The sequence below is a fragment of the Anser anser genome, assembly GCF_964211835.1.
Source record: "Anser anser genome assembly, chromosome: 27".
Taxonomy (NCBI): Eukaryota; Metazoa; Chordata; class Aves; order Anseriformes; family Anatidae; genus Anser; species Anser anser.
Window position 1 is genome coordinate 6,615,446 of NC_139748.1, and position 19,546 is coordinate 6,634,991.

The 19,546-nt window shown below is 65.8% G+C and overlaps 2 protein-coding genes and 1 long non-coding RNA gene across 9 annotated transcripts; 1 reads left to right on the forward strand and 2 right to left on the reverse strand.

Annotated features, from left to right (window-relative positions):
- Positions 1-198: 198 nt before the first annotated feature.
- Positions 199-9,941, reverse strand: HMGA1 (high mobility group AT-hook 1). Of its 4 annotated transcripts, none has more exons than XM_083812390.1 (6): positions 9,797-9,941; positions 9,335-9,498; positions 4,577-4,682; positions 3,480-3,563; positions 3,009-3,059; positions 199-1,503 (listed from the first exon to the last, which is right to left on the reverse strand). In XM_083812390.1, exons 3-6 carry the CDS (start codon positions 4,676-4,678, stop codon positions 1,447-1,449), a joined length of 294 nt encoding a protein of 97 aa, XP_083668516.1. In that variant the 5' UTR covers positions 4,679-4,682; positions 9,335-9,498; positions 9,797-9,941; the 3' UTR covers positions 199-1,446. The 4 variants fall into 4 exon arrangements, with proteins under 4 accessions (XP_083668516.1, XP_083668517.1, XP_083668514.1 ...); XM_083812391.1 differs by having other exon boundaries at positions 3,480-3,560; positions 9,797-9,938; XM_083812388.1 differs by lacking the exons at positions 9,335-9,498; positions 9,797-9,941 and adding an exon at positions 8,963-9,100.
- Positions 9,942-9,971: 30 nt separating this feature from the next.
- LOC310887009 lies at positions 9,972-14,933 on the forward strand. Of its 3 annotated transcripts, none has more exons than XR_014575583.1 (4): positions 9,974-11,304; positions 11,374-12,037; positions 12,133-12,443; positions 13,612-14,933. It is a non-coding gene; the product is annotated as an uncharacterized lncRNA (long non-coding RNA). The 3 variants fall into 3 exon arrangements; XR_014575584.1 differs by having other exon boundaries at positions 9,975-12,037; positions 12,133-12,200; positions 12,299-12,443; XR_014575582.1 differs by having other exon boundaries at positions 9,972-12,037.
- On the reverse strand, positions 13,992-15,885 carry LOC310887006 (uncharacterized protein; the record flags this gene model as incomplete). Of its 2 annotated transcripts, none has more annotated exons than XM_083812387.1 (2): positions 14,728-15,885; positions 13,992-14,619 (listed from the first exon to the last, which is right to left on the reverse strand). In XM_083812387.1, the coding sequence occupies exons 1-2, from the start codon at positions 15,183-15,185 to the stop codon at positions 13,992-13,994; spliced, it is 1,086 nt and encodes a 361-aa protein (XP_083668513.1). In that variant the 5' UTR covers positions 15,186-15,885. The 2 variants fall into 2 exon arrangements, with proteins under 2 accessions (XP_083668513.1, XP_083668512.1); XM_083812386.1 differs by having other exon boundaries at positions 13,992-14,646.
- Positions 15,886-19,546: the final 3,661 nt, after the last annotated feature.

Genomic DNA, 19,546 nt, shown 5'->3' on the forward strand with positions numbered 1-19,546 from the left:
TCGCAGGGACACGGGGAGGGGGGGGGGCAGGACACCCCCCCCCAGGGGCAAATAAACGGGTTTCTTTGCAATAAAGGCGGTGCTGCTGCTTTCCCCAGGGCAAATCCCGCTCCTTTGTACCCCCCCCCCCCCGGGTGCCGACCCCATTGCAGCCCCCCCCCCCCCCCCGGGGGCTGACCCCCTCCGCAGCACCGAACGTCCATAAAATGTTTTATTCAAGTAACTGCAAATAGGAACCCAAAAGGTCGTCAACGGCGGACCGAAAAATAAAAATTAAAAACAACGACACCCCCTTCCCCCCCCCCCCGCACACACACACACACGCCAGTTCTCTCCCTGCCGGGAGCGCCCCAAAACCCGCCACCGGCCCCGGTCCCGCTGTGGGGTCACGGCTGGGGGGGGGGGACCCCAAATCCCTGCCCCGGCACCCTGCCGGCTCTGTCCCTGGGAGCGGCAGAGCGACCTGAACCTTAACATAAACAGTAGAAAAACGAAAAGGAAAAAAACACCGAAAAAATAAAGAGCCGAACCTGGGGGAGAACCCCCCCGCCCCTCCTCCAGCGACACCCCCAAAAAAAAAAAGGAAAACCCCAAAAACCAAGCGGGGGAGGCCCCGGCAGCCCCGCAGGCGGCGCAGCAGCAGCACGTCTGTGAGCTGAGAGTGGAACTTAAATATCCAGAGGTAGTTGTGAACGAGAGGAGAACCGCCAAAAAACACCGAAAAAAACAAAAAAGGACTAAAAAAAAAAAAATTAAAAACTTAACCAGAACCTATCAGGAAAAGGCCACCCGGGGCTGGGGGGGGGGGGCAATGGGGGCTGAGTCGTCGTCCCCCCCCCCCCAGCATCGCTGCGGAGCCGCTCTCCCGCGCACAGTGCAATCACCCGGGGGGGGGGATTTGGGGTGGGGGGGGGCGCAGCCCGGGCCAGGTCTGGGGGCGTTTTGGGGTGTTTTTTGTATATATATATATTTTTTTTTTGGCCTTTGATGCCCCACCCCCCACCCCGCCCCATCCCTGCAGAAGACCCGGGGCAAAGCCGGTGCTGGGGGACAGCCGGCACCTGCTTTGGGGGGGGGGCTGAAATCGCTAAATTTGGGGAGGAGGCGGGGGGGGGACAGCAAAGGCTGCGGGTTTCCAGCCCCACCGACACCCCCTCGGTTAGCGGGGCCGCCCCGAAACGCGGCGCTGGGGGGGGGGGGGGCTGAGCCCCCCAACCCCTTTTTCCCAGGCTGTGGGGCTGAGCCCCCCCCCCCCCCCGGCCAACGCTGCTGGTGGCGGGGGGGCGAGCGAGGAGCGGAGCAGGGAGGAGGAAGAAGCCGGGGCGCCGCGTTGGGGTTTTTTTTCCCCCGTCCCTCTCCCTCGGGTCCCAGGCTGGCCAAAGGTGGGGGGGGGGGGGCGGGGGGGGTCCCGCGGGGCGATGAGGTAGCGCCGGTTCGGGGGGGGGGTCACTGCTCCTCCTCGGACGACTCCTGGGAAATGTTCACCTCCTCCTCGTCCTGCTGCTGCAAGGCAAAGGGGGGGCGGTCGGCACGGGGGGGGGACACCGGGCTGCTCCTCGCGCCCCTCGTGCAGGGGGCACATGCCCTGGTGCCAGCAGCGGGGTGCGGACGGGACGGGATGGGATGGGACAGGATGGGATGGAATGGGATGGAATGGGACGGGAGCGGACGGGCTGATAGGACGGGACGGGATGGAATGGGATGGAATGGGATAAAATGGGATGGGAGGGGACGGGCTGATAGGATGGGATGGGATGGGATGGGACAGGATGGGATAAAATGGGACGGGAGGGGACGGGCTGATAGGACGGGACAATGGGATGGGACGGGATGGAACGGGATGGGATAGAATAGGACAGGAGGGGACGGGAGGGGACGGGCTGATAGGATGGGACGGGATGAGATGGGACGGGATGGGATAAAGTGGGACAGGAGGGGACGGGCTGATAGGATGGGACGGGATGAGATGGGACGGGATAAAATGGGACGGGACGGGCTGATAGGACGGGACAATGGGATGGGATGGGACGGGATGGGATGGGCTGATGGGATGGTACGAGATGGGATGGGATGGGACGGGATGGGAGGGGACGGGATGATAGGACGGGATGGGATGGGACAGGACGGGACGATGGGACGGGACGGCACGGAATGAGACAGGACGGGATGGGAGCGGATGGGATGGAATGGGACAGGATGGGATGGGACAGGACGGGACGGGATGGGAGGGGACAGGGGGGGGCCGTGCAGCGCGGCCGCCAGCAGCACGGCCCCGCACGCGGCGGTGACTCAGGGCCGAGCGTGAGCGTGACTCAGCGCCAGCCCCCGCTTCCTCCCGCTTCATTCATAAAAACGCGGCCGGCGGCTGCCGGGGCTGGACACGGCGTCCCCGGGCACGGCATCGCTCCAACCGTGTCCCGTTCCCCCCCCCCCAAAAAAAAAATCCCGGTGCTGCGATGAGGGGGGATGCAGGACAGCTGGGGACGTGGCCAGGTTTTGCAAGCAACGCCACCCCCCCCCCCGCCCTAATTTCCCCCGGTTTGGGTTTTTGCAGCCCATCGTCCTCCACCCCTCACCCTGCATGTGCCCCCCCCAGGAGAAATTAAGAGGGAAAAGGGGCAAAACCCCCCAGCTCGTGGGTAGCGCTGCCTCCCGGGGCGGGGACGTGCAGGGAAATTGCTCCCAGCTCCCGGGGGGATGCGTGGGGGTGGCAGCGGGGGGGGGGGGGAGAGGGCAAAAAAATGGGAGGAAAAAACAAAATAGGAATTTGCCGCAGGAACGCCACGCCACGCACGGGTCTGGGGTCTGGCCTGTGCCATGCCCCGTGCCATGCCCTGTCCCCACCTCCGGCCCCCCAGCATCTTCTCCGTGCTTACTGGGACGCGGGGGGTCCTGCGCAGTGAGCGGGGTGGTTGTGCCCCCCCCCGCCCCCCCGGTGCCCAGCATCCTGCCAGGATTGGGCCCGTGAGGAAGGTGAGGAAGAGGAGGGGAGGGAGAAGCCCACTCACCGATTTTTTGGGTCGGCCTCGAGGTTTTCTCCCTGGTGTGACTGCAGCTTTCTGAGCATGGGGGGGGGGGGGGGGGGGGGAGGAGAATAAAACAGAAATTTGGGTCAGGCTGGGGCCGGGACGGTGCCACCCCCACCGCTGGGGCTTCCTCCCATCCTTCCTCCCTCGGCTGCCAAATTCGTCACCCCAGTGGCATCCCCCGGGGCCGGACCCAGGTACTGTGGGGGCTGCAGCCGAGCCCCCCCACGCCACCCCCGGCCCCGGGTCCCAGCCCCGTGACTCACGGCGGGGTGCAGGAAATGAGTCGCGTTTTGCAAACAGGTTGGTGGCGGCGCGCACGCCCCGGCTCTTCCTCCCCTCCCTCCCCGGCTGCCAGCTCTGGCAGCCGCCCCCTCCCCAGGGCTGCAGGTCTGCCCCGAATTGTCACTGATTGAGCCCAAAACGGCGCCGTCGGCGCTCCCGGCTACCTACCCTGCCTTTCGGGGTGGCCTTGTTTTTACTGCCCTTCGGCCGTCCGCGGGGTCTCTTGGGGGTCGGGGCTTCGCTGGGCTCCTGCTGGAGGGAGAGCAGAGTTTGGGGGGGCCGGGGGGGGGGCACACGCTGCGGATGGGGGTCCCCCGGGGCAACCCCCCGTGCTGCCGGGGTGGCGCTGGGCACAGCGAGGTGCTGCCGAGCCCCCCAGGGATGCTCCGGGCTCGAGCATCCCCTGCGGAGCCTCCCCACAGCGGGGCAGGGCCGTATCCTGCGGGGTGCTGGGAGCACTGGGAGCACCAGTTCAGGCCCCGGTTGGGGCGCGGGCTCCTGGCGTCCTTCAGCCAGGCGTGGTGGCCGTGACCCGTCCGGCCCCGGCGTTAATCCCTCGGCTTAGCGGGACGCCGCAATCCGGCTGCTCCGTAGCCCCGCTCCTCCTCATCCTCACCCCCCCCCCCCCCCAAGTTTTCTCCCCATTTCCCCGTCGGCCGTGCGTGGTTTAACCCCTTTAATCCCACCGGGGGGGGGGGGGATGGGGACACCCCAAAACCCAGCTCGCCAGCTGGGTGGCAAAATGCTGGGGAATCGGCAAATTTCCCCTTTGCGGGGGGGGGGGGGGGGGGGGGGAAGGACGCGCACAAAGCCCACCTGCCCCCGGGGAGCTGCATGGGGGGGGGGGGCTCTGGCACCACAAAGGCTCCGGCAGCATCTTATCCCTCTGAGCAGCTTGTGCTAATAGGGCTTTAATTAGCCCGGCTGTAAAGGCAGGTTTGTTCGGTGGCAGCCTGGGGAGGAGCAACGGGAGGCCCCGGAGCCTTCCCCCTGCGCAGGCGGGGATTTTTTTTTTTGGGGGGGGGTGCAGAGGGGGCTTGGCTGGGGCCCTCCCCGGGATTTGGGGTACCCAAGCATCCACCGGGTGCTGGTGGCGTTACCGGGGCCAGGAGGGAGCTCGCGGGGCCGCCTCTCTGAGCATCCCCACCCCGCAGGTGCCTGTGCCCCCCCCGCCATCCCCACAGCCACCTTCCTCCCTCCCCGGGGACCCCCACCCCAGCCTCCCAGCCCGCTGCCACCGCTCGGGGCCGCCTCCTGCTGCGTACCTGCGGCTTCTTCCTGGGCCGTCCCCGGCCCCTCTTCTCCGAGGCGTCCTTCTCCCCCTTGGAGGCCAGGGCCTGGCTGGACTTGGCGCCGGCTTCGCTCATCGTCCTTGGCGGCGGTGGCGAGGAGGAGGAGGAGGAGGAGGAGGAAGAGCGGGAGAAGGGAGGAAGGCCGGTCAGCGTTCACCCGCGCCGCTCCCCGGCGGGAGGCGGGCGGTGGGGGCCGCGGAAGTGACTCACGGGGCTGCGAGGGACGAGCGGAGCCGCCGGAGCCTCCCCGGGGGTCACGGCCCCGCGGCGGCCCTGCCCCTGCAGGGGGCTCGGGGAGGGCAGGGGGCTCGCCCCCGCCGGGGGGTCGGGGTGGCCGGTGGGGTACGGCCTCACAGGAGGGGGTGAGGGATGGGGCACCCCCCTTTAGGAGCTGCTGGAAGCCCCCTGGAGTTGAATATCAGCCCGAACCGGCAGCTCTGAGCCGTTCTGGGGGCTCGGCCGCATCCTGCTCCTCTCCCTGCACGGAGCGGGGGTCCGGCCGGCAGCGGGGCGCTGCCGGGGCTTGGCGGGGTGGGAACCAGGAGCATCGCCAAGGGCCGTGCCGGGAGGAGACCCCCACCTCTAAAAGAGTCCCCCGCCGCTAGTTTGTAACTCAAAATTTTGAGCCCATGTGGCTCAGCCGCGCCGTGGCACCCGTCCTGTGCCAATCTGTACACAGGGACCCCGGCACCCACAGGCCCCTGACACCCACAGGCCCCTGACACCCACGGGGGCACCGGGGGGGCTGCAGGAGCCCCTCGCCATGCCAGGCGCTGATGCGGGGGGGTGGGGTGAAGCCTCCCGGTGCTCCCCGCTCTCCCACCCCCAGGGCCCCCCTTTGGGTGCTTCTCCGGCGCCGGCAGGGCGAGGCTGTGGGTCCAGCCCCTCCCAGGGGACCCCTCCCAGAGCACCCCCGCTCCCTGCCCGTCCCCGGGGCTGGCTTTGAGGCGCAGCCCCCCCCGGCCCGGCGGGGTGCAGCCTCGTTGCCTTCCCTTCCCGGGCCGGGAGCGATGGGATCGGGGCTGCGGGGCAGGGGCCCAGCCTCGCCCCGCGGCACAGAAACCCCGCGGAGTTAGCCGGGTGCCCGGGGCCCCGGCAGGTTTTCGGGGAGCGGCGGCTCTGCCAGCCCTTCCCACGGGGCCCGAGCCACGGAGCAACCCCCCCCCCGAGCAACTCCCCTTCCGCCAGAAGGAGGAGAGCGGCTCCAGATTTAATCGGGAGCCCTTGAAATCCCAGACACGCTGCCGGCACCGGCAAGTTGGAACAGGACAACGGGTGGCGGCACGGCCCCGGGGGCCTGCAGGGATCCCCGTAGGGGTCCGGGGGTGCTGGGGGAGCTCAGCTGGGTCTTGCTCATCCCCAGCATTTGGGGCACAGCAGAAAGGGCCCTGCCAAGCTCCCGCACCCCTGCGGCTCCCGGCCAGGCACTGCTGCACCCAGACTGGGGGCTGCACCCCGCTCCCGCCGCCCTGGCTGGATTTAGGGGCACCGAGGGAGGCCAGGCTGTCCCCTCCCCGTGTGCACGTCCCGAAGGGCTGCGTGGCTTTCCTGGCTAATGGGGAAAATCCCGTGGAGGAGCGGGATCCATCTTCCCCTCTCCACCCCGGTGCTTCCCGGGGGCGTAGGGAAAACCTGCTCGGCCGGAGCTGTGGGGCCGCCGTGCTCCACACCCTGCTCCCAGCCCAGGAGCCGGGAGGACGGGCTCGGGGCCGGGAACAGTGGGGTGCAGAACAGGGACCCTGGCAGGAACGGGGCCGAACCCAACCCCTTGGGGTCCGACCTGCGTCCCCGGAGGGCTGCAGCCCCCAGGAGGCTTTTCCCGGCGGGTTTCGTGCAGCCAGAGGCACCGGCCCTATAACGAGGCTTTAACCACCCCCAGCTTTTACCGACTGCTTTCAGGTTGGGTGGTGGCAAACTTCAGCCGGGGGGGGGACGGCGCTGCTGCCTCCCCGCTGCTGGGGCTGCGGGAGGGACCCACGGGGGACCCCGAGCCCCACGGGGACCTCAATCCCCACGGGGACCCCGACCCCGCAGGGGACCCCGAACCCCCCAGCAGCGTCTGGAGCCGGCGTGGGGCAGCGCGAGGAGCCCCCACCACGCTGAGACCTTCGAGGCTTTGACAAGCCACGCGCCAGCGCCCGCTCCGCTCTGGAAGTGACTCACGAGTGCAAAGCAACAACAACAAAAACCACCCACAGATTATTTTTTTTTTTCTGGGGGGGGGGGACGGGACAGAAACCGTGCGTGCTGTCATGTAAACACCCCGAAAATATTACTCACGGCATCCCAGAGCCCTTCAAGGAGCCTCTTTATGGAGCACTTAAAAAATATATATATATATATATGGTTTAGGGAAGAAAATACTGGTGGGCTGACCAGGGGCTGAGAAGTATTTATCCTTTTTTTTTTTTCCCCTCTTTTTAGTCAATCTTTGCCGGAGGGAACGCAGCCCCCCCCGGCTGTGCCGTACCCTCTCCTGTGGCCGCAAACATCTGGGCCCAACCCGGCCCCAACCCCGCAGCGTGCGCCCCTCGTGCCCCGCGTTGCTGCACGGTGCCGGGGTCTGGGGGTCCCTCAGCTGCCCTGTTCGGGGGGGGGGGGGGGGTCCTGGCCCCATTGGGCAACCCCTGGCCAGAGCTCGGCGGCCACGACGCTGCGCGTGCGATTCGGGTGGGAGCCGGGGCTGCCTGCGGGCACGGTGCCGCCCGCGGGTGCCGCTCGTGTCCCCGTCCCCGTCGCTGCTGTCCCCGTCCCCACCTCGGGGCTCGGCCCCGCGCATCGGAGCGGGATCGGAGGCAGCAGCTGGGTTGCCATGGAGGGAAGGAAGCAGCTGAGGGAGAGAGGGAAAAAAAAAAAACACAACAACAACAAAAAAAAACCCTTTTCATGGCCGGGGGGAACCGCTCGGAGCCGTGAGCGGGGGGCTGCTGGGCTCCCGGAGGCTGGCAGGGGGAAATCCTGGCAGAGGGCACGCGTCCTCCTTGGGGTCGGTGGGTGCTGGGGGGGCAGGGGTGGGGGGGGAGACCCCTTCCTCGGCCGTCCCCGTGGGTCGGGAGCTGCCGTGGGAGGGTGCTGATGGCAGCCACCTCTTGCACAAGCCGCGCTCCACTTGCAAAAGCCACAACCTGGCCTCCCCCCGGGCCTCCCCATGCAAACAGCCCCATAAATCCCCCGCGCCCGCCACCCACTCCCAGATTAAACAACCCAACCCGGGGGGGGGGGGGGGACACCGAGGCGGTGGCGGTGCCTTAGATCTCAACCCCCCCCCCCGAATTTCCTCACGCCCAGGAAACCCAGCCCAGGGCTGAGGCTGGAGGGAAGGGACGGGGGGGGGGGCAGCACCCGGCACAAGTTGAGGAGCCCCTGGGGGTGCCAGGAGGGCTCGGGGATGGGGGCTTGGGGCAGGACTCCTCCGGCGGGGGGGGGGGGGGCTGCTTTGAAGCCCCCCTCCCCTTTCCCCTTCCCCTTGCTATTAAGGGCAGACCACCCCCCTTCCTTCCTGGGCATGCATAATAAAAGGAAGTGATAAAAGAAAGGAAGGAGGGAGGTGGGGGAGAAAGAAAAGAGGCAGGAAGGGCAACATCACAAGCTTTGTGAAGCCCCCCCCCCCTCCCGCGGGTTGCAATAAAACCCCGGGCGCAGCAGCGCCATTTCGGCCCCCCCCCCATGGGCATTGGGTTGGGGGGGGGCGGTTTTAGGGGTAGGGGGCGGTTTTAGGGGGGGTTGAACCCCCACACTGCAACTTTGCAGGGACCTGCCCGAGTGTGTGTGTCCCTGTCCCCCCCCCCCCGAACAGGGCCTGGGTGGCGCGGCTGCCACCTTGCACGGCCCCACGCACCTTGCGGCGACCCCACAAAATTTGGCACCGGCCCTACGCGATCCGCACCGGGCCCCCACGTGCTTTGCGGCGACCCCACAAAACCTGCGGGGGCTCCGCGTGCTTCGCGGCGACCCCACAAAATTTGCAAAGCCCCCACGTGCGTTGCACCGACCCCACGTGCTTCGCAGCGACCCCGCACAATCCGCAAAGACCCCATGCAATTTTGCACCGACCCCACGCAATTTGCACTGACCCCACGCAATTTTGCACCGACCCCACGCAATTTGCACTGACCCCACGCAATTTTGCACCGACCCCATGCAATTTTGCACCGACCCCACGCAATTTGCACTGACCCCACGCAATTTTGCACCGACCCCACGCAATTTGCACTGACCCCACGCAATTTTGCACCGACCCCACGCAATTTTGCACCGACCCCACGCAATTTTGCACCGACCCCACGCAATTTTGCACCGACCCCGGCCCCACGCACGATGCAGGCCCCACGCACTTTGCAAGGTCCCGGCCCCACGCACCTTGCAGCGACCCCACACGATTTGCACCGACCCCACAACCACGGGGGGGGGGGAGGTCCCGGCCCCACCGAACCGAGCCGGGGCTGCAGCCGGAGGCCCCCCCCCCAAAAGGGCGGCGGGGGCCGTTTGAGCCCCAAACCCGATAAATCGGAGCAAAAGTCCCCGCAGCCCCCCCCCCCCCCCCAGCCCATCCCGGCCCCGCCAGGTGCATCGCCCAATTAATAACAATAATTAATAACAATCAAAGGGGCACCGCGGAGCACCCGCGAGCCCTTGCAAACACGGAGCGAGCCTCGGGCCCCCCCAGCACCCCCCTGAACCCCCCCCCAAACCCCCCCGGAGCAGAAAGGAAAGAGGAAGGCCGGCACTCACAGTCAGCTTGGTCTCGGAGCTGGGTGCTCGGGGATTATTATTATTTTTTTGGTGGCGTTTTTATTATTATTTGGTTTTTTTTTTTTTCCTCCCTCTCCCGGCGTGGCTGTGTTGTGAGCGCCCGAAACCCCCCCTCCTGGCTGCTGCTGCTCGCAAATGCGGATCTGAAAGGAGAAGGCAAAGAGAGAGAGGGGGGGGGGGGGAGAGAGGCTGCGACTCGCACAGCATCCACAGCACGGCCGGGCCCCCCCCTCTTATTTATAGAAATAATAATAATAATGATGAAAAAAAAAAAATTTGCTCCAGGAGGAAGGAAGCTGGGTCCGAGTCATTTCACGGGGAGCCAGGGGGGGGGGAAAAAAAAAATAGGGAAGGGGGGGGGGGGAGAGGAAAAAAAAAAATAATAATAATGATAATAATTAAAAAAAAAAAGGGGGGGGGGGAGCGAGCTCCGAGCCTTACTGGAGGGGATCCAGGTGCTAAAAATAGCAAAATCACACTGGAAATTAAATAAGGGCAGCCGGGCAGAGGGGAGCTCCCAGCCCTTGCCGAGCGCCGGGGGGAGGAGCCGCCTGCATCACGGCCGGGGGGGGGCGGGCGGCGGGGCCGGGGCCGATGGGGCCGTTCAAAGGGCTGCGGCGGGGCCGAGCCCCCCCCCCGGGTCCTGCCGACCCCCCCCCCCGGTCCTGCCGAGCCCCCCCGGGCGGTGGTGGCTCCCCCCGGGCAGCCGGGATGGATGGAGACCCCCCCCCCCCCAAACATCCCCAGTTTGTGGGGTTCCCAATACCCAGTTTATGGGTTCCCGGCTTGGGGGGCGTGTTTTCCCGGGGGGGGGCACACGGTGCTGTGTGCCCCCAGGGTGGTTTTGGGGTCTTGGGGTGACGCCGAGGGGTTTTGGTGGCGTTTTGGGGTTGGGCATCGGGGCTCTGCGCTGGGCGAAGCGCGGTGCTTTTATTTGCTGCCCCCCCCCATGCTGTTACCCCCCCCCCCCCCCAAAAAAAAAAAAAAATATCCTCTGATCCCCTTCTGGAGGCACCCGGCAGCAGGTGCTCCGTCCCCAGGGAGGTTTTGAAGCGCCGTGTTTCAGGTTTCAGGGCGGAAATGTTGTGGGAATAGGATTGGGGGCGGAGGGGTGAGCGTGGTTGGGTTTGGGGGGGGCTGGCGAGCGGCCCCGCGGTCTGGGTGGGTTTTGGGGTTTGGTTCTGCCTGGGGGGAGCTTTGTTCTGAATCCACGCTGCCTGTTTTGGGGTGCCTTAGGTCAGTGTGGAACGGGAGCGAGATCAGCTCTCCGGGTCTGCTAGGACCCTAAAAAACTGCGTTGGGGGCAGTTTTCCACAGCATGCCAAGCATCTGGGGGCTTGTGGTGGGTTTTGGGGGGAATACAAGGAAATTCGGAGCTCTCAGCAATGAGAGTCTGCCTAAATCCCCCAAACTCCTGCAGAAACCCCGATCGTGAATTTCGTGGAAAGTCCGACTTGGGTGCTTTGACCACCCCGCCTCGAAGGGTTGAAATCTGGTGTTGGGAGCTGAACTTTAGACCGTATGATGCTGAATTCAAGTTTCAGGCAGGTTTTTATTAAAAAATAAGCATCCTTAACAACGTGAAGCCCAGAAGTGTCGGTGTCTGCGTGCGCAAAACTTCTGCGGGGAAGGTTTGCGACACGGAAAGAACCGAACCCAGCCGAGCAAGGCTCGTGGCACCCCTTGCTAAATGCTGCTTGGATTTAAAATCCCCCGCAAGTTCCCTCGACGGCTCCCGTCTGAAACACAACCAAAGCCGTGTCCCTTTCTGAAAAAATGAATGCAAGTCAGGGGAAAAAAAGCCCTGCGAGGAGCCGACCCATTTCCGAATGGCTGCAAGCGGAGGCATTGCCCCCTTTGCACCGCTGCATTTTGGGGCTGAGCCCGGCCGCAGCTCCCTGAGATGGCGACCACGCTGCGTCCCCTCCATCCGAGGGCCTTGCATCCAGGTAAGGTGCTGCTTGCAAGCCCCAAGCATTATTATATTTTTTAAATCTAAAATCAGCGCTCCCTTGCAGCAGGCGGCCCCAGCCAAGCACCGCGCGCTGCGGTGCCTTCAGCTGCCCCAAACCTGCCCGCGGGCGTGCTCGGGCTTCCCCTCTTTGCTGCGAGCCCGGCGAGGAATTTGGTTTCTGTCCCTGGCAGAGGGCTGCTGTTATTAATATCCCTCGTTATTTCTTCTGCGCCGGCGGTGAGTGGCTGTAACCGGAGAGCAGCGCCGGGGGGGGGGGGGCGCGAACAACCGGGGCTGTCGGTTCTGGGTCGCCGAAACTTTCGGCAATTTCTTGCTCACCCCTGGGGAGGGCTCTGAGAGCTGCCTTCGCCGGTGGCTTTGCACCCACGGGCTGCTCCACGTCGCTCGGTGTTCGAAGCAAAGCCGCGTCCGTCTCCAAAAAATCCCCGGCCAGGTGCGCCCCGCAGCCGGGATCGGTGCTGGGATGGGAAGCTGCGTGCAGCAGGGGGAAATTGGGAAGTGACTTTTTTTGGGGGGAAAAGGGGGATTTTTTTTTTTTTTGGTGCTCTGAGCATGTTTGAGAGGACAGAGGGCGGCTTGCTGGAGGATTTGTGGAAGGGGAATGGCCTGGAAGCGCACCACGGAGAGGTGTGCGCACACGGTGACCCGCGGGGGGGACGCGGGGCAGTGCCCGCTGCCCCGAACAGCGAGCTGTGAGCTGCCAAAAGGTGAGAGGCAGAGCGCCGGGGGGGCCGCTCCGAGCTGGGCAGAGCCGCACCTGGTGTCGCCATCCTGCCACTTGTTTTCACTTTTGTTTCTGCAGCTTTCCTGGCTGAAAGCCAGGAGAGACACGCCGCCGCCGAGGCGGGGTTTGGGAGCGGGACCGGCGAGGTTTGCGTTCTGCAGTTTGCAAAAAAAAATAAAAAAATAAAAAAATTGCAAAACGCAAAAGTTCTGCAATTCCAAATTCAAAAATCTGAATTCTGCAGTGAGCCCAGAAGCCAAAAACCGGCTGGAAATGGTGCTACGAGAAGTGGGGTTTTTCTCCCCCATCCCGGGTGAGCGCAGTGCAGGGGATCCACGTGTGCCGTGCCGGGGTGTTTGTGCTGGGGCGCGCAACCCCAAAAAACCCAGGTGAGCCAACCGAGCTGGGAGACCCCTCGGGACACAGGTGGGGGTGTCCCCAGCCCGGTCCTTGTCACCTTGTCACGGGTTTGCTGGGGACGGGATGGGCACTGTGGGAGGGGATGGGGCCTTTGTTTCCCCTCCGGGCTTTGTTCCCTGTTGACCAAGATCCCCCATGCGGCCGAGCGGCCCCGTACCCACCGAGGCCGGCTGTAATTTGTTCAGACCTCTCCTTCCTCCTCACCCTCCGGGGCAGGTTTATCCCTGTGTTCCTGGAGCCTCATTTTGGGGACAAATTCCTGCGGCACCCCATAAATTATAGGCTCGGTGCTTCTGCCTTTGAGAGTCCTGAGCGTGCAGGACGCAGGGAGGTCCGCACCGTGTGGGGCAGGCAGGGGACACGTGCGCGTTGCTGATTATCCCTATTTTCTAGCCAATATTTCCAAAGAAATAATCATTACCTCCTCCTTCACTGCACTGATCGCCTGCTATCGCCCTGTCTCAGGGGGGGGGGGACATGGGAGGCACAATGTCCCCTCGTCCCACACCCGCCCTGTCCCAGCGAGTGCCACCGAGCCCCGCAAAGCCGTGCTGGCGATTTGGGTGCCTAATTCCCCCTAATTTCCCTGGGAAAAGGGAACCCAGATCCTCTAAGGCAGCTCTGGAAAAATATCCCAGCCCAGGTCCTTGGGTAATTGGAAGGCTACCGGACTAATTATTTGTCACCTCAAAAGCCCCCCTCTCGAACAACAGTTTAATTAATCCTCCTGGTCCCGGGCCTTGTGGAGATGGCTGTGATTATCCTCATCGCACCCAAACGCGTGGATCAGAGGGTGCGGGATTTCTGGGGGCTGTGTCCGGCACCAACGGGCTCCTCTCGCCTGCGGTGGCGCCGGGCTGCGGGGTGTGGGGTGCTGCGGGGCCCTTCATGGGGCGGGGGGGCTGCTCAGCATCGCTGCTCGCTGGGACTTTGTTGGCCGGGGGGGGCTCTGCTGCACCCCAAGCGCTGGGCATCCCCCTGCACCGTCCTGTTCTGGTGCTACGAGAGGCAGCATCCTTCCCGGGGCACGCGGGGACCTCGCGTTTCCAGCTGGTTTCACCCCAAAGCCGCTCGAGCAGCGGTGGCTGCACAAAGAAGGGCCAAGGTAATTAACCGCCTTCGTTAATTCTTGCTCAGGGTAATGAGGTGAGAGTCACGCCAGCCCTGCATCGGGTTTCTGACTTTCTCAAGGCGATTCGGGGCCTGAACTCTTCCTCCCCATGGAACTCCTGTCCCAGGAGGGCATCGCTGGGACACGGCATCCTCACCAGCCCCTGGGGTGACTTCTCCATGTCCTGAAGAGTCTCCAAGAGGATGAGAAGAAACATTTCTCCTCCCTCCAAGAAGCAGAGGAACTTGCCCAAGCCCCTTGGGGGAGCACCAGGACCGGGGTCCCCCAGATCTGATACCCGAGTGAGAAACCTTCCCCTGCCTGCGCCGCGAAGAGGCATCGCCGTTACCTCGGAGCTGCCTCGCGAATCCCTGCTGCGATATTTATGACCGGCTGCAATCAATAACTAACCCCTGGGAGGGAAAGGGCCTGAGTGCTGGGGTGAAGGGTGCTGCGGGTGTGCTCGAGGTCTACGTGCAGCCCCGGCTGGGGCAAGGTTGGAAGGGAAGGAAGGGAAAATCCTGCCTGTCCCAGCCCTCCAGCGCCAAGGGGCCGGGCTGACGGGGAGCGCCTGTGCCCTTTGTGCCTGGAAAGAAGTGGCCAAATCTGCCCGGAGCGAGCCAGGGCTGTCAGGTGCTGCCTTGTTTTGAAAGCTCTGTTGGGAAGCCACCCTGGGGGTGTCTCGGCGGGGAGTCACGGGCTTCCCTGCAGCGCTCGCTGCCTTTTTGTGCTTGCAACCGGCCGGCGATGGGGTCGGGTCCCTCCCTCTGGGAGCGGGGTGGCGAGGAGAGGGTCTGCTCGGAGGGGATCCCTGCCCCCGGGCTGGGGGCTGCCTGCCCGTGTGCTCTGCACAGCCCCGTAAGTGTAAATGTGCACGTAACCCCCCCCTAAAACATGGATCGGGGCGAGAGGCAGGAGGTGGCGTGTCGTGGGACGGGCTGGTGGGGGTGGAAAGTGGCTCCTGGCCATGTGGGGATGTGCGGCCGTGGCCAGGGTGTGTGGGCTGCCAGCCTGGCCCTGCACACCCCAAAGTGCTGGCACCCCTGGGGCCACGTCCCCGCCTGGCACCCCTGGGGCCACGTCCCCACCTGGTACCCCTGGGGCCACGTCCCCGCCTGGCACCCCTGGGGCCACGTCCCCACCTGGTACCCCTGGGGCCACGTCCCCGCCTGGCACCCACGCTTGGCTGGCTTTGGTTTAACCTGTGTGGCCCAGCGGGTGCCACCCCACTGTCCCCATCCCTCGGGGTGGCGAGGGCACATTTAGGGTATTTCGGACAGGGAAGGGAGCAGGGAAAGGAGCTGCTTCGGCTCAGTGCGCTCGGGCAACTGGAGAGCCCCACGGCGGAGCCATCCCGGGGGGGGGCTCCCGCACCCTGTTGGCTGCTCAGCGTCCCGCAGGCAGGTGCCCCACGCTCCTTGGCCACCAGCCGTGCCACCTTGGTGGCCTGGGGATGGGGTGTGTGTGTGTGGGGGGGGGCTGCTCCTTTCGGGCCCCTGGCAGGGGCTCTGGGAAGCGCTGGGGCTGCGCCATGGCTCGGGGGAGCCCCGCGGCGCACAATGGCCTTTTGTCCGCGCGCTGCCCGGGAACACGCCGCCATCCCAGCTTCCCAGTAACATGAAACCTCCTCCGGGCTGCCTGCTGAGCACAAAGCCCAGTGCTGCTGCTGGGGGGGGGGCTGCCCCGGCCCCTTCCCAGCTCCCCTCGCGCTTCGGGCGCCGTGTCCCGAGCGTGCTGGGGCTCAGGTGCGCGTGCGGCCACCGGCCCCGCTGGGGTCCTGCCTCGCCTCGCTCCTGCTCCAAAAGGGGTGGCGTAAATCAGGGGGCGCCGGGAACTGAGCCTCGTGCCACCCCCTGCCCACGGGAGCATCCTCACAGGGATGCGGCCCTCGGCCGTCAGTGGGGGCCCCGGCACCTCCTTCACCCCCCAGCCCCTCATCTGCAGACCGAGAGCTCCCCACCATCGCTCGCCAACCCACCCCGGGGGCACCGGGGCTCCTGGTGGGTGAAGAAATACCTGTGCCCCCCCCCACCCCGGCCCCCAAATCCCTCTCCCCCCCGCAGCCCCAGGGCTGGGGACTAACAAAGCCTTGTAAAAAAAAAAAAAAAAGCCAGGGAGGAAATGCTGTAAATCATTAACGGGGGAACGCGGGAGGGGAATGTGAGGGGTCATTAATTGAGGGCTTGCTGTCTGGCTCGCACGGGGGGGCTGCCGGCCTTATTTTTTTTTAATCAAGGTATTTTATTGCGAGTGGCATGGCCAAACTAAACGGGGCAGCAGAGAAGCCCGCGGCGGCCGGCAGCAGCATCCTGGGGGGGGGATCAGGGGCAACGTGGGAGGTGCTGCAAGGGGTGGGGGCACGGGGGGCAAGAGCTGGGGGTCCCTGGGGCAGGGGGCTGCAGGGGGCTGCAGGGGGCCGGAGGACATGCACTCGGGGCAAGGGACGGGGGACGCATTTTTCCTGCTCTTCACCAGGGCTGGCTCCTCCATCCCTGGGTTATCTCAAGTCCCCGCAGGCCCCGTGGGGTGCAGAAGGACCCCCCCCCCCCTGCGGCTCCCCAGCCTGCCCCAAGTGGAAAAGCCACCCGGAGCTGTCCCCAGGGGCACCCGGATTTTTGGGGCAGCGCTGACGGATGCTCCCAGCCGGCACCGCAGGGAGCTCGGGGACAGGACACCCAGCCCAGGGCACGGGCTCACGGCCACTTTTCCTTCCCCTGTGGGGTTTTTCCCCTCTCCATTTCCCCTGGGCGAGGACGCCTCCGGCGCCGTCCCCGCCACGAGCACACCGGTGGCTTTGCCGGGCATTGCCGTGACCCCGAGCCCACTGTGACCAAGGGGAACGTGCCGGGGGGTCGGGGGGTTGCTGCTCCTTGCCGGGGCTCCCCGCGAGCACCCTTCCCGGCCAAATCCCTCGACGCTTTCCCTTTTACTCAGCAGCGGTTGGAAAAGCGCCGGGGGCCGGGGGGGGGCTTCCCTGGGTGCCCGTGACTCAGGTGCTGCTCACGCCTGACTCAGGCGCTGGCGGCGGCCCTGCTGCGGGGGCCCGGGGTGGCCGCGGAGGCCGGAGGAGGAGGAAGAGGAGGAGGAGGAGGAGGTGACGGGAGCGGGGACGGAGCCGAGCTGGCTTCGGGTGTGAGCCGGAGCAGCCCCGCTTTTGGGTGCCGTGCCTCGCGGGCCCCTCTTTTGGGTGCCTTCGAGGGAGGTGGGCGGCGCTGGGTGGCGGGTTTGGCACCGGCTGGGGCAATAAAGGAGGCGAAACGCAGCGTGGCCGGGCGGGACGAGGCGTCCCGCAGGAACCCAGCCGGTGCCCTCAGCACCGGAGGGCAGGATGCGGCCCCCCAGGGGTCAGCCCTATGGGGGGGGGAGGCTGGGGGTGGCCGGATCCTGGCGGCGTCCCCGAGGCTGGGGCCGGTGGCACCGCGGATCCCTGCTGCCATCTAACGGGGACAGGCGACCCCGCAGCCGGGCTGGGGCTTTGCAGGGCGGGGGGAAACTGAGGCACGCCGGGGGCCGGGGGCGGCCGGGGGCTGCGGGAGCAGGGCCGGGGGGGGGGTGGGGGTGGGAGCCGGGCTGCGCCCCTGCAGGGTGCCCCCTTTCAAAGCGGGGTGGGCAGGAGCTGGCCCTGCCCCACAGCCCCCCCCATGGGGCTCCGCGGGGTCGTGGTGGGGCTCAGCACCCTGCAGGGGGAGCAGGATGGGTGCTGGGGTGGGTGGGTGGGAGCTGCTGAGCTGGGGGCTTTTTGCTGGGCCCCCTTGGCCCCAGCTCCCCCCAGGTAAGGGGAAGGAGGATGGGGGGGGGTGACGGCGATGCCGCGGTGCCTGGGACTGAGCCGTATGGGTGGCCTGATATTTTTTTTTCCTCTTCCCGCCCCCCCCCCCCGTGGAGCGTGTCCCCCCCTAGCAGGGGACACCCAGGCACGTGGCGTGTCCCTGACCCCGTGCTGCAGCTCACCCATCCCAAGGGAGACGTGACACCCAGCCCGGCCAGGGGATTAGGGCCGGCTATAACGGGGCCGGGTGGTCACTGCCTGTTCCCAGCTCCAGTTACACGGCGCTGGGACGCGGTGCCTGGCACCGCTGGGCACCTCCGGCGGGGTGCGGGGGGGGTCAGCTTTCAACCAGCACAGACACACGAGCAGGGGAGCGAGGGGGGGAGCACGAGGGGTGAGAGGTGAGGGGCTCGGGGGGGGGGCTCTGCAAGGCTGCAAGCTGCAGCGGTGCTGAGCATCGCACCCCTCTGTGCCCCCAAACCTATGTTGGGGAGTGGGTCACGGGGGGGTCCCCGCACTGTGGTGGGGTGGGGAGCATCCCGTGGGCTGTGGTCCCCCTCCATCCATCCTTCCTTCCATCCATCCATCCATCCATCCATCCATCCATCCATCCATCCATCCTTCCATCCATCCTTCCATCCATCCATCCACCCATCCATCCATCCATCCATCCATCCGTCCATCCATCCATCCATCCATCCATCCATCCATCCCCCGAGCGGCTCGGTGGGGGTGTGCGAGGCTCTCAGCTGCCCTCCCCGCCGGCTCGGGGGCCTGATTAATTGCTCGCTTAGCAACTGCTAATCAGGATGGAGGTGCCGGAGCCCGACGAGGCGTGCGCGTGGCTCCCCTCGGAGGGGAGCGTCACGACGGCGCGGGCTGGGGGGGCGGCTCGGCGTGACTTGGAGCAGGGCGAGGGAAGCGATTTTTTCCTGCCCCGATGCCCCCAGAGCCCCTCTCTGGGGGAGAAATGAGCCCGAAACAACGCAGCCGTGGGCCGGCGGCTGAATGTTGTCCTTAAATAAAAGCACAAATTCAGTGGGTACCTGGAGGTCCCTGCTGCGTGGGTAGAGCGTGCGCAGCCCGTGGGCTGGGAGCGGGGGGATTTTCCCCGAGGATTTCGGGAAGGCTCCTGGTGGGAGTGCTGGAGGAGCTTGCTCGTGTCCCCGCTGCCCGTGGGTGACCCTTGCGGGGGATATCCGTGCCCCCCACGCTGCGTGTCGGGGCAGGAGGAGCTGCTCCCCATCCCCAGAGCAGCTGGGTGCCGGCCAGCAGCTAATCCCAAATCCCTTCCTCCCTTTCTCACCGGGCTGGATCCGGCCCCGCCGCACGGCTGCAGCGAGGGCGGCAGCCACAGGAAGGCACTGGTGGCTTCTGCTGGAAATTTGGGGCCGCGAGACGCCGGGTCCAGATCTGGGACCGACGCGGTGGTGCGGGGAGCGCGGCTGCGGGATGCGGTGTGCGCCACCCCCCCCCCGAGGGGGGGGGGCACCTGGGGGTTGGGGGTGTCGGGGGGTTTTTGGAAGCGATGCCTGCTCTGGGGGGGGTCTCTGGGCTGGGTCCCCCAGCCTGGGTGCTGGCACCAGGTCCCCGGGGGCAGGGAGCCCAGCCTGGGCTGGCAGCGCTCCCGCAGAAGCCACCCGAAACCACCTCGGGTCCTGGCCAAGGCTGAGTCGATCCCGGGCGCGCAGATTTCCCCGGATCCGTTTTCACCGCTCAGCAGAGACCCGAGCGCTGTGCCGAGCCCCCTCCCCTGCTGCTCGCCAACCCCCTCCTCTCTCCCCACCACCAAAACACCTCGCAGCAGGGCCCTGCACCCAGCATCACCCCCCCTCCGTGGCCCAGGGGCGGGGGGCTTCTCTGGACCCTGCTATAACCAATGCATTGGGGAATCCCCCCCCCCCCCCGGCCCCCTTATTGGGGTGCGGTGAGCTGCAGTGCCTCAGCTGGGGGGGGCTGGAGGCGAGGGCTGGCTGACGGAGGCAGGCTCCGTGTTCAGGCTTTTATTTTTTTTTATTATTTTTTATTGTTATTAATTGGCTCACGATGTGAGGAACCGTGAAATCTGGGCCATGTTTTATTATAGCTCGTATCACGCCGGACAAGATGGGATTAATTAAACGCGTGCTGCTGCTCGAGCGTGGGCTTGTCCCCGGGCGGTGGTGGTTAACGCGCCCCGGGCCACCGAGCTG